Genomic DNA, 13,532 nt, shown 5'->3' with positions numbered 1-13,532 from the left:
AAAATGTGTGAGGTCAATATGTAAAACATGTAGGTGAACCCCTGGTCACCAGGCTGACAACCTTCCTGAGCGTGACACCCGATGACACAGAGGATGAGTGTGCGACTGGAAGGCACGGAGGCCGAGGCTGGCAGGGGCTGGGTGAGGGCAGCCTGGAGGGAGGGAACCGAAGGGCTGGTTTGCAAATACGAGAGAAATCTGACTCAAGCATTTCAAAGGCTTTGGGACCAAGCATTACTTATGCTGTGGTAAATGCAGGGACAATTAAATTTTTTTTCCTGGGGCAAATTTTTTGTTCCTGGAATTCCAGTCTTTCAGTCCATCCTCGGTAAGAGGGTTTCAGGTCTGGAGCAGATGGCGTTTATGCATCACACTTACTTTCTGTCCTTGTGCACCTTGTTCACCATCTATGCCAGGGTAACCCTGTGGAGGAAAGAAAACAGAAGCAGTAACAGCTTAGAACATACAGCAATGTTTCCCAGAGGGCGTTACTATGGCAGCTGACATGGACTGAAACATACCACTCTACCATGAAAGTATTGAGACCATCCGAAAGTCCCTTTCCAAGGGAGATGGCTGATTTCAGGGACACTTCCATATCATACATCATATCTACCACTTAAAGAACTGTGGAGAGATTCATGAAGATGGTATGAGTGGTAAAGATAACAAAAGGCCTGCATTCCAAAGTTCTCATGAGCCTCTGTTCTTATTTTGGAGCTTGTAACATTTGTTTTTGTGGTAGTGGCTGCCACAAGGCCACTTTCTCTTGGTTTTGGCCACATTTCCCAGCTTGCTGTGGCTGGGTTTGGCCAGGTGACTGAGTTCTGGCTGATGGAGAGGGGGCCAAGGGGGGCAGGTACCATTTCAGGCCACCATCTCAGGAGGGGGTCTGCCCTGGGCCATGGGAGCCACAGGTGGCTGAATTTCCTTGGGAGGAGACACTCCTCCGTGCCGTCCCCAACCCACCAGGGATGTTTTTGTTGGATTCTTAGGGTAGCAAGAAATCCACTTCCTGTGTGCTGCAATCAGTCTACATTTTTGTTACTGCAGATTAATTTGGCCTAACTAATATAACCAAAAATGTGTTTGTGTTCTGCTCCTACCTTTCTCCAAAAGCATGTACACAGTTTTAAAAACCAGAGTTATTGGGTGATAATGACATGTCAATCTCTTCTACTGTAGCCAGCGGCCTACTCTGGTTTGGGGTGGCGGGGGGAATGGGGGTATGAGGCAAATAACTCTGCACTTTTGGTTTAACTTTGCTGTGAACCAAAGCCTGCTCCAAAACATTAACACTGATTTAAAAATCGATTCAGAACAAAAGAAGTCACAATTATGGAACACAGGTCTTACCCGGAGTCCTGGAAAACCCATGATTCCTTCTTCTCCCTTCAACCAGATGCCCTAGGAGAGAACACAGAGACCTGAGGGGGGGCCGGCACCTCACACTTCAGCCGCTCAGGGGGTGGGGCTCCATTCCTCAGTGGCCTGACTGCGGCCAGCCTGCCGCGGGGGGCCCTGTTCCAGCTCAGTGAGGTGGCAGACTCATGGCGACCTGTGAGTCCGCCTGGGTCACCAAGCACCCAGGTGGCGCCTGCCATCGCCGTGCAGTGAGTGGTGGTGCGGGAGGACAGGGCGTAAAGACTGGGGCAGGCGCCACAGAGTGAAAGAGGGGGCAGAGCCACCACCAGTTTAGGCCCCCAGAACAGAGGCAGGGCCTACCTGGCCCCTCCACCCACACATATGCTCTTTTAAAACACTTAGGTTCATTTTATGAACTTCACAAAATGCTGATTAGCTGGTGTTTACTATGCAAAAAGGAAGACATTCTCTAACTATTTTCTGGAAATAAAACCTCATAAAAATCAATGATAATGCTTTCTTGCTGTAGACAAATGGGTTGGAAGCTGCAAGTCCACGAGCCCTGATGACCCCTGCGCATTCCATCGCGGCAACGGGGTCACCAGGGATCTGGGAACCACCACTGAGCAGAAACATCTTTGCTGCTTGACTTACCCCTCCTCCTTTTTCCCCTTTGCTTCCTTTATCACCCTGTGAAGAAAATGAAAAAATAGGAAACACTCATTAATTTGAGAATAGTAATATTTAAGATTAATCAGGGTTTATGATATGAAATGAAAAGTATTTAATAAAACTTTAAACAATCATTACAAATGGAAGAACGCTGTATTTTGCAGCTTCAAAAATTCGAGGAAAAATGTGCACTATTTCCTCTGGATATTCATAATGTAAATTAAAGTGCATTACTTCTGATGTGACTTCATGGCTGTCTCTGTCTGTGTGGTTTCCTTTATTACTCCACAGCGGCAAGCATACATGCTGTGCTGTGCTGTGCTAGGAGAATATGCCCAGAGAAGAGCCCTGAATTATAATATTCTTTTAAATAAAATATTATTAGAAGGATTCTCTGAGGAAAAGGCACATTTGGAATATATTAAGACCCCCAGCAAAAGTGGTTTTGGAAAGAAACGCCAACTCTGTATGATCTAGTTTTTCATTTCTGTTGGTCTAAAATGGTGAAAGAAATGCTGTGACTGGCTCATCCTTGCTCTCCAATACTGCTAAGATAGCACCCAGGTTCCTGCAGACCAAGACTGCCCCCCGCAGGCTGGCCAGGCCCCAGGCCTGGACCAACTCTCTTGGTGGCAGAAAACTAAGGAAATGTGTTCCGGAAGCTTGAGCATCTCAGTGTGGACTGAACCTGCTCTGATCTTGCTCTATCCTCAACTCCTGGACAGAGGCCCTACCTGGCTGATGGCCAGGTCACCTCTAGGGGCCAGAAGCCTGCTCGGAATCCATTCTGACAACTCAGGGGAGCCCCTGTTCCTGTCCGGTTGTCTAGGGACATCTATCTCACTTTGTCAGCTGCACGCAACCACCTGCTTCTGACAACTTCCTTTGACACTTCTGCCTTGCACCGGCCACCTTCCAGGCCACTTTTGTCAATGCTCAAGTCACTATCACTCAGCCCAGTTGCCTGGATTTAGTTCCCCACTGAGGCAGTGGTCATGCCCCCTCTCCCATCATGACCAAGCACCCAACCCCCATCCAGACACTCGAGTGTTGGAAATTATATTCTATGTTTGGGATTTTTACTTTGGTTGACTGTGCCCGATTTTATACTGGGTGTTTTACCTGTGGCTCCCTGTAATCTACTCCATAGCTCTACCAGGTCAGTCTTACTATCTTCAGTTGGTACAAGGGAACACCAAAGCTTAGGGAGGTAAAGTGGCCCATCCGAATGAGTCAGTGGTAGAGCAGGATGATTTTTATTTGACTCTAAAGGTATGTTTTTAATCAAATGAAATGTTAATAGACATTATAAGGGTCACAAAATCAATTTGGATAACCACCAACCCCTGCAATTATTCTTTATGTCAGCAAGAGTAAAAGTAGGCTTATTTTGCAGACTACAGCATTTTGTCAGATAGTTTCATACACTGGGTTTGAACTGTGCTCTGAACATAACCTATGTCTGTATTGGAGACTCACATACTTAAGGCTAGATTTGAGATTTTTTAAAATGGATCCTCATGTTGTTTCAAATTCATCATAGTTGTTTAAGATGATGGGCTGATGCAGTTATTTGACTGAAAGAATAGTTGTGCTTTCATGCACAATTTGATGATGAGGCTTTTTTTTCTTCAAGTGGAACTGTTTGAAAAAAATTGAAGAAATTTATCTTTTTCCCTTGTCTCTCTCTCTTTTTTAAGTTCAACTGGGAATACAGTTTATTTCAGTGAAGCCCCTTTACCTTATACATATCTGGACGGATCTCTACTGGCGTAGGCTTTACGACCTCATGGCCGTCTGATGGAATCCCATTGGGTCCTGGCAGTCCCATGTCACCCTGTGAATAGTTTAGCAAAGCAGTAGTCTTTTTATATTGAGAAGACACTACCAACATTTAATAAAAGCATGATCTCACCACAAACTTCATTTTCACTCTTTGCATATTACCCCATGCACATCAATTTTGTAGTGTTATATTTATAATATACAACAAAAGCCATAATTTAAAATGAAATAATCATAATGTGAAATTATTTGTATTCCACTTGTGTTAATAATTGTGTTTGCATAAAAGTTGGTTAGGTTGTTCATAATTTTGGGCTGCATTTGCTTCTTTGGAATTACTTCCTCATGATACATTTCCAAACAAGGAAATTATTAGGTCTGAGGGCTAAATGTATTTATAGTTCTTAACAGGTATCACTCTATTGCTTTCTGGGATTGGTACCAAGATACAAGAAATGTCCAAGGAGTGAATGATTACTCCAGTTTCACCACTACTTCACCCTTAAAGGTATTGTTATACAATAAAAAGTAGCATCTTCAATCAGTATAACATCTAAAGATTGTTTCAATTTGTATTTTTACCATTAGCAAGAATCACTCTTCTCTGTGGTACACAATGGTGAAATCCATAGATCTGCAACTATCCTAACAACTATCCTAACTATCCTAACATAATATGCTTGCCTGATCTCCTGGGAACTACGTGATATAACAAGGACGTTATTGTGGTTTCTTTAGCTCTTTCCATGTGTAAATTATATAATATCAGATTGGGCCCAGGCCTCACATAATATGAACAGGAGGAAACTGAGACCATGTGTTAGCTGCACAAGTGGTACTCCACAGTGTGTCCTAAGTGTCTGCTAATATCACACCTAAAAAATACCCAAACAGTTTATTCATCTCCTCTTTACCTATGTTTTTTTATTAACAATTTAAATAAACATTTTGTAGATTACAGACATTAACGTCATTTCCATTTTATATAATGTGATTATTCTTCTCTTTACCCAATTATTTCTTCCTAGGTTTATCCTCTTTTTATGCTATTTTACTATTTTGTTATATTTCATTGTACAAGAATTTAAACTTTTATGTATTTAGATGTTTCAATGTTTTTCTTTTATAGTTTCTTGTAGGGTATTAACACAAAGAACAAAGTCCTTTTAACACCTGAGTAGTGAAAGTTTAATGTGCTATTCAATAAAAAAGTAAAACAAAATGAAAATGCTTAAATGACACCAAATGAGCCAATCTGTTTTACAGGTTTTGGGGTGAATGTGACGGGATTGTGTGTTGCTGGGTTTACCTCACTGGGTGTGGGTGCTGTGTGGAGCTTTTCATGTACCTGATCTCAAGTGATCTGTTCGAAGGCTATGTGGTCTTTGAACCCTGACACTGCGGGCAATTACGAAAGTCCATGCGATCCTCCTTCCTGCTTTTGAGCCCAACCAGAGCTGGCCATGTCACCTGGTCCCCAAGCTGGCTCCACAGTAGTCTCAGGCTCGGGTTTCTGTCTCCTCAGTCACTCCCAGATCCCCCAAGTCAGAGAACGACTGGAGTTATGTCTGGGGCAGAAGTCTGGGGCCGCCCTAGAGGGCGCACTTTTACTGTCTTCTTGCTCCATAACTATCACTGAAGTGTGTTTGATGACTTGGCACTTTATTATAATAATTATTTCCTATGCAAGTGGTCTATTTGTAGATCACCTCAGGAGGACAACATAAAATATAGTCATTAAGTTTTTTTCCTAACTACTAAACACCTCATGCATCTGCTCTAATCTATTACATTTCCTTTACCTTTTCACCCTTTTCTCCATAAAAACCAAGTCCTCTGTTGCCCTGAAAGATAAATAGGTTTCTGTAAGTTTTTAAAAGTCAATAATCATAGTAAAATAGATTTTATTTTTGAAAAAGACACCTCAAGTTTATTTGCAACATCACTGGACAATTCTCCTTGCACAACATCCTGGCTTTATCTCCCAGAAACTAATCACAGAAAGTAAGTTACTCAAACAAATAGAAACAGATTCACAGATACAGAGATCAAACTGAAGGTTGCCAGAGAGAAGGGGGACAGGGGAGATGGGTGAGAAAAGTGAAGCAATAAGAAGTACAAATTGGCAGTTACAAAACAGTCACAGGGATGTAAAGTGCAGCATGGGGAATACAGATTGTAATATTGTGATAACTACGTAGGGTGTTAGAAGGTACTAGATTTATAGGGGGGGAATCACTTCATAAATCACATAAATGTCTACCCACTATGCCGTACACCTGAAGCTAATACAAAATAATATTGAATGTAAACTGTAATTGAAAAATAAAGTTAAAAAAGAAAGTTACTGTCTTTTGTTTTGCTATTTCCATATGTAAACGTGTAACAAAAGTCTGAGCCAGGATATCACACACTCCAAACAGGAGCAAACCGGGATGATGTATCAGCTGCAGGAGGTGGCACTTCGTAGTGTATTCTGAGCGTTCCCCAAGATGAAACCTAAGTGACGGAACTCTGGGGTTCATAAACATGATACGATATTCGTTTGGTATAGATAGGGTTTTAAGACATTCTTTATTTTATACTCTAAGCAAAACCTCAGAAATAGTGGACTAAAAGCAGCTATTTTGTTGCTTTTGGGGATAGTTTACTATTTGCCTTTTGAAATGTATTCTGCTCTACAAACATCCCGATGGTCAGCAAACTGACTGTATCATCGACTCTGCACCGGCTGCAAGGACTAGAACAGTCCAGGGTCCATATGCTAAATGCTCCACTCTCCCTTTGGTCCTCGGCACCACAGCATGAGTCTGGGTGTCACAGATGGTCAAACGGTCACTTCCTTTGACCAAGGCCTCATAGCTAATGAGTGGCAGCACTAGGTTTGATCCCAGATCTTTCTGACTCTTAATTGCTCCTGTAGCATCTCTATAGGTTAGTGACTCGAAGCATTTGCTGGACCCTTCAGACTTAGAAAGCAGCCAATCTACCCCCGTGCCGTGGGTCCCATATTTGAAGATCGTGATTCATTTTCTCTTCTGCCTCAGCTATTTCTCATTTTTGGTAAGATAATCCTAATTTCACATAAACATTTCCTATCCTCTAATAATTTTAGGGGACGGTGATTCTTGGGGTTTTATACAATGTCTTCACCTTCCTTTTTGCTCAAGAGGCAAAGCTAGATCAAGTGCCTTAGCAAGTATTTCATAGTTTCATGAGTGGAGTTGCCATGTATGGGAGAACTGACTTGACTTTGGTGTCTAAAATAGGCACAGGTGAAAAACTACACAGGTAGACCTGGGAGATGTTGCAGGTTCAGTTCCAGACCACCACAATAAAGTAAGTACCACAATAAAGCAAATCACATAATGTTTTTTGGTTTCATTTTGCATGTAAAAGTTATGTTTATACTCTAGTCCACTAGGTGTGCCATGACATTGTCTAAAATAACTATGTATGTATCATAATTAAAAAATACTTTATAGCTAAATAAATACTAACCACCACCTCAGCCTGCTGGAAAAATGATGCCAACAGATTTGCTTCACTCAGGGTTGCCACAAAACTTCGATTTGTAAAAAATCACAATATCTTTGAAGCGCAATAAAGCAAAGTGCAATAAAATGAGGTATGCCTGTACCACATTATAGAAGTAATTCTTTTTTTTGACCTTGAAACAATTGCTTCTTTCTTGGGGTATCTACATTCCCATCTTCATGAAAGATCATGTAGGACCTTGTCCGATCTCTCTCTGCAGTATACCTCCCACCCCCTTAATGCCTCTGAAAATAAAAACAAAGCATTTAATTAATTTCTGCATTTTTGCTTCTTTCCCACCTGGCTGGGAGCTGAAATCAAAGAGCAGAAATGCAGTCAGGCTAGATCAGAATGAGATCAGCTTGGGCCCCCATGGTCCCTTAGCCTCATGAGCTGGTTGTACAAGTCACCAGGAAGTGACCTGGTAGGGGGTGAAGGCCTTTTGTGTTGCAGCCAAGTGGGGATCTGAGGTGACCTTGGGGCTAGACACCCCATCCTACATCTGCTTCTCTTGGCTGTGGGCCGTTCCCACCCTGCTCAGGGCTGCCAGACAGTGGGGAGCCCAGTGGTGGAGGCAGTGGCTTTAATGAGCTCCAGCCCTAGCCAGAAGCCCTGTCAGAGGTGATGGGATCTGCAGGCCTGGGGGTGGTGGCAGATGAGGTCTCCAGGAGGTCACAGAGATGGGATTCTGTGGCACAGGCATGGGAGTATACAGGCCGGGAGATGGCCTTAGCCACATGCAGGCCACGGAATGGTCCTTAAATGTTGGTAATGGTGGCCCAGTAGCTGACTCATATCAATTTAAAAATTTTTTTTAAAATTTTAGTTTACATTCAATATTGTTTTGTATTACGTGTACAGCATAGTCTCATGTCAAGTTTTGATCAAATACTTCCTTCACTAACCTCCTACCGTTTGTCTTGGACATTCACCTAACAACATTCACAAACCGCAATGAACTCTAGCTCTGTCTCCAAGTTCTAAAAAGCCCCCTACTTTGCTGTGCTCCAACCAACTTAATAATCGTTCTCTGGTACAAGCAATACAGCTTTGGGCTCCAGCCGAAGTTGAAAGTCATTGACTATATATCCCTAGAGGCTGACACGACAGCCTTGCAGAACCTAATTACATCCAGGTAGGAAAGCCACTGGTACCCGTCCCCCACCCCTGCACACCCACATGGCTACATTTTGCCCATTCTCATAAATTTACATATACAGATAAAAATGAGGTGTCCCTAAATCTTGATTCCCAATCAAACAGTTACCAGTTTGATTCTCATACAACAGGAATGTTATGTGATTTGCAAACAAATCATTTAACACATGCACTGATGTCATGTGCCAGCTACTCCAGAGGTACCGCTGGATTTATCTTTGGAGTTTATAACATTAAGTCTTACAAACCTACAAAATGGTTATCATCATGAAATAAGCAATCTATAGTTGCCCATTAAGTAGCTGTATGGTCCAGAAAGATATACACAGATGTGTTAAGTCCCCCCTTCCCTCTTCTCACCCCCAACAATCAACTTACTTGCTGTCCTTTTGGTCCAGGGGGTCCAGGCGGTCCCTGCACAAATACAAAGAAATCTGTAAACTGTTTATTTATCCTAGGACCCAAGTAACATCTGCTAGAAGGTCTGGGAAAGCCATTCGCTGTATATTTAGAACATCATGTTGTATGTATAGAGGTTTCTGATACATCTGTCTCAGCAGGCAGGAATGCCCGGGGGGTAGAGGGCTGGGGTCAGGCCCAGTTCCCAGAATTGGCCGGCTGTCCACACACAGCTGTTTTGGGTTAGCTTTCCTGAGTTTAGGCTTTTGACTTCACCCATGTCTTAGCTCTGCTCCCTCTCCAAGCCCCCTCCAACCATGTTTGCTCTGCTCCCTCTCCAAGGCCCCAGACCCTGCCACTGCGGAGACCCTTTCTAAGGACTCCCTCTGGAGTTGCCTGCTGGCCACTGTCTAGCACTTTCTGCTGGTCAGCTAATGTTCACAGGCAGAATTAATCTACAGGCCGATACTGGAAAGTCCACCCACAAACATCACCATGTGTCTGTCTACAAAGAATTCAGTGTCAACACCCCACTTATGATGAAGTTTTAAAAGTGCACGAAAACAAAAGTTTGTGTCTAAGTACACAGAAATGGACAGGTGGGGGACTGTGGGTGATTTTAATGGCCATACGAAGAACTTGTCATACGAAGAAGTTGTCAAATCAGCCAAGGACCCAGCAGGTACAACCTGTTGTTTCATATTTCCCTGAACTGTGTATTTAAAGTATAACCCCCACTCCCAACCATGTGGCGTGTCTGCTTTGAGTCAACAACCATAGGCAACAGGAGAGAAGAGAACCTCTCATCATAGAATCCCTATTTCATTCCATTTGGTCAAATCTTTCATAGCAGTGGGCTATTTGCAAAAACGACTTTTACAACACTAGGGAAACTTGATTTGTAAAAACAAAATCAATTAAATAAATTATTATTATTATTATCTATAGCCTCAAGGAAGTTATGAATACTCTTTCCAAGCACACGTGTCCCCAGTGTTTCCCAGTATCTGCCAAGAGCCTGATACCACAACCTCCCTTGAGAATCTCCCTCAGCTTGAGCAATTGTTTTTTGTGAGGTCTCTCTCACCTGAAGCCCAAATCTCTCCTTCTTAAACTTAAGGTTTATTGGTCTTACTACTAAAAAATGTGTGGAATGAAAGTCAAAAACCTTCCTGAACTCGCTAGTGTATCTCCTGGGTCCCTTATGCAGTGGTGGGAGTGGCCTGGGGGCTGCTCTCCTCTCTCCTCCTCTCCCCTCCTTCATCCAAGTATTTGTCTTGTTGCACCTTACTCTTTTTTAAAAAGATTTTGTTTATTCATTTTTAGAGATGGGGAAGAGAAGGAGAAAGAGAGGGAGAGAAATATCAATGTGTGGTTGCCTCCTGCACACCTCAGTACCAGAGGCCTGGTCCACAACCCAGGCATGTGTCTTGACTGGGAATTCAACTGGCAACCCTTTGGTTTGTAGCCTGCACTCAATCCACTGAGTGACACCAGCCAGGGTACCTTACTCTTAACATTTGAACTGTGGGAGCAGTAAACACCCCTAGACTCCCATTCAGGTGGGGCACTAGGGCCATTTTATTAATCAATGTCCAATATTTTACTTGTTATAATGGCCATGACCAGGTCAATGCACCTGCTGTGATGGACATACCCAGGTGTAGTATAATTTTGCTATAATGGCCATGCCCAGGTGTGATATACCTGCTATAATGACCACACCCAGGTGTCACATACCTGCTATGATGGTCAAGCCCAGGTGTGATACACCTGCTATGATGGCCATGCCCAGGTGTGACATACCTGCTATAATGGCCATGCTCAGGTGTGATACACCTGCTATGATGGCCATGCCCAGGTGTGATACACCTTCCATAATGATGATGCCCAGGTATGACACACCAGCTATGGTGGCCAAGTCTAGGCAGAGCCCACTTCCTTCTTATCACCCAGCTGGACTTTGGTTTGCTTTGCCCAGGGATGACAGCCCCCTGGTCAGCTGGCTGGGTGTGGGGCAGAGAGACCTTGTGTGTGACTGGAATAGCACCCAGCCAGCAGCAAGTTTAAATTTGACATAGTTGGCAGTGATCTGGTGACCACAAATTTGGGTCCTCATTCTTCAAACTTAATAGCAGCAAAATATAGGCAAGGGGTGACCTGTTTTGTTTTGTAGCAATCACAAGCATTATAGTTGTACCGTGGAACTTTCACCTGTATCAACAGTTGAAGGAGCTGCATCTCTAGAGGATGCCTTGGCAATAGTCCAAGAGTGAGCACATATATGTGATACTTACCGGTCTTCCTGGAGCTCCAACTGGACCCATTGGTCCCAGAGGCCCAGGGCGGCCGGGAGGCCCCTAAGGACAGGCAACAAAAGAAGGCCATTAAGAGCGGTTGACTGGTATTTGGAGTTCTGAATTCTTAAGTTTTCTAGGATCATCATCCGATAAAAAGAAAACTTACCTGGAAACCAATCAATCCAGGCTCTCCAGGTTCACCCTATTGAGAAGAAATAATTTTAAGAGTTCTAATTTTTAAGCTGATCTTCAGACTTAGTTACATTTTATTACAACACTGTAAACAAGTATATGAGTTATAATGACCCTAACAGGACTCGGTAATGTTAATCAACCTAATATCTAAGGTATTTTGAATATGGGAGAGGATGTACCCACAATTTAATATAAGATGGAAAAACATCCTGAAAAGAATTAAGGTGATTTTTTAAGTAGACATGATTTTGGATTATTCCATTATTCTATCTGTGCACTCCTCTACTCCATTCCTTCTTACAACTCAGACTTTACTTGGAAATCAATTTTGTTAATCAATAATTTACACTGGATCACTTAATCACGTCTCCCATCTCTAGCAAACTTACCCTGTATTTGTCACGGTCCTTTTCGGATAGTGCATAAGGTTCGCCTTTCTGCCCTTTGGGTCCTTGGGGCCCCTAAAGTAATACGTATGTGGTAGAAAGAGGAAAAAGGCAAAGATAGTCCATTAACATTTAGAGAAGCTACAGTCATTTGGATGATTAGATATTGACTTTTATGGGCAACATCTAATTATTCATATGGCTTGTTTAGTTTATTCTATAGACCAAGCACTGCATTCATTCAACCACAAAGGTGAGACTTTTACTTTCATGTTTATCCAGTAGTATCTTTCTTTAAAGTTACAATGGAAATACTTTATAGGATTTGAATTATTTTCAAAACCCCAAATGAATGCTCAGTAAACTAATCCTTTAGTATACCAACATGTTCTTCTTCTGTGTAGTATTATTTTGTGTTTTCTTTGGCATTAGTGTACTGAAAGTATTAACCTGCCTTCTGAAGCACCGTTTGTGGGAGAGATACTGAGTCACTCTTTAAAACTAAAATCGTGTCAAATATACATGGTATTTGCATACTACAAATGTACATGTATACATGTCTTACTATCTACATATAAAATCAATATTTTAAAGTAATGAACATACTTGTTGCTGACAAAAGTTATTTTATTAGAATGGACTAGAAAATGATGCAGCTTATTAAAAATTGAATCGTGTAAAAAAGAGAGAAGCAGGAGCTGGAAGACCTGCAGGTGAGCCGGACACCGAGCGGCCTCAGGGGAACAGGTGAAATGCGTTCATGACTGTTACTCCCCCCTCAAACCAGTTCTACCAAATCAAACGTGAGTGTGATCCTGAATCTTCAGTATTTTGGTGGCAAGAGGGTGGCAATATGCTACCTAACAATGTTTCCATACTCTTTGCAAAGACACTGAAAACTAAATGAGGCCACGAGATAGATCAATATGTGAAAGTGCTCCCTTAAAAAAAGAACAAACTCCTGTATTGTATATGCTGGAGCGTACCATTGTTCTTTCATGTCACAGTGGATTTCAGAATCTAATAAAGATGGTAACTACTAACTTTGTCAAGCTTTAAGCTTTTTAAAATTTTAGTTTTATGCTTACCCTATGATTCACGGTTACTTGAATCAGAGCATGGGAGGAAATGAAGTGACACTTGGAAGAAGGTGGGAGTGAACAATATAAACCAACCAATGATTTTCTAAGCTAACATTTAAAAATGAATACAGAAAATAAAGTTATTCGAATTCAGGAAAATCATGCCTAGATGTCTGCAAGAAAATCTCAGCAGGGATGTGGACTTCATCCTGACCAATAAAATACGAGCAATTTTCTCAGTATAAAAGGCAGGTGTAGCACGTGCCTGCAGCCCCTACAAGTGAGTGAAATGAAGGCAACACACCATCCTTAGAAAGTTTCTCTAAGACAGTGTCTTCAGGGTCCTGTGCTGGGCCTCTGGGGACCATGAAAGAGAGCCTGGGATACGGCCTCTTCCGTGCATTTCCGCCAACAAGTGCCAGCCACCCAGGTTCAGAGTCAACCTCGTGGACTGCATGTGCTGGGCTGATGATACTCACAGCAGGTCCGGGGAAGCCCTCGGAGCCAGGTTGTCCCTGCTGGCCCACGTCTCCCCTGGTCCCGTTGCAGCCATCGTAGCCAGGTGGTCCTCTGGGTCCACCTTGCCCAGGGTGTCCCTGGGAACGAGAAATGGCAGTAAGTCATCCAGCCCATAGGTGTTTAGTTTTCATATA

General features: G+C 42.7%; 1 protein-coding gene across 3 annotated transcripts in view; it reads right to left on the bottom strand.

Annotated features, from left to right (window-relative positions):
- The window catches only part of COL4A2 (collagen type IV alpha 2 chain), a 187,655-nt gene that overhangs the window by 58,673 nt on the left and 115,450 nt on the right, over positions 1–13,532 (bottom strand). For all 3 annotated transcript variants that reach the window (XM_045821225.1, XM_045821224.1, XM_045821223.1), the window contains exons 7-16: positions 13,359–13,475; positions 11,801–11,872; positions 11,383–11,418; positions 11,214–11,276; positions 8,896–8,931; positions 5,625–5,666; positions 3,779–3,874; positions 2,020–2,055; positions 1,357–1,407; positions 379–423 (exon numbers count right to left, since the gene is read on the bottom strand). In XM_045821225.1, coding sequence (XP_045677181.1) covers positions 379–423; positions 1,357–1,407; positions 2,020–2,055; positions 3,779–3,874; positions 5,625–5,666; positions 8,896–8,931; positions 11,214–11,276; positions 11,383–11,418; positions 11,801–11,872; positions 13,359–13,475 — 594 coding nt within the window. The remainder of the gene's footprint in view (positions 1–378; positions 424–1,356; positions 1,408–2,019; positions 2,056–3,778; positions 3,875–5,624; positions 5,667–8,895; positions 8,932–11,213; positions 11,277–11,382; positions 11,419–11,800; positions 11,873–13,358; positions 13,476–13,532) is intronic.

Source organism: Phyllostomus hastatus, unplaced genomic scaffold, assembly GCF_019186645.2.
Source record: "Phyllostomus hastatus isolate PE091 unplaced genomic scaffold, TTU_PhHast_1.1 phas_scaffold_46, whole genome shotgun sequence".
Lineage (NCBI taxonomy): Eukaryota > Metazoa > Chordata > Mammalia > Chiroptera > Phyllostomidae > Phyllostomus > Phyllostomus hastatus.
Note: the sequence above shows the minus strand (reverse complement) of the source record. Positions and strands in the feature narration are given on the sequence as shown.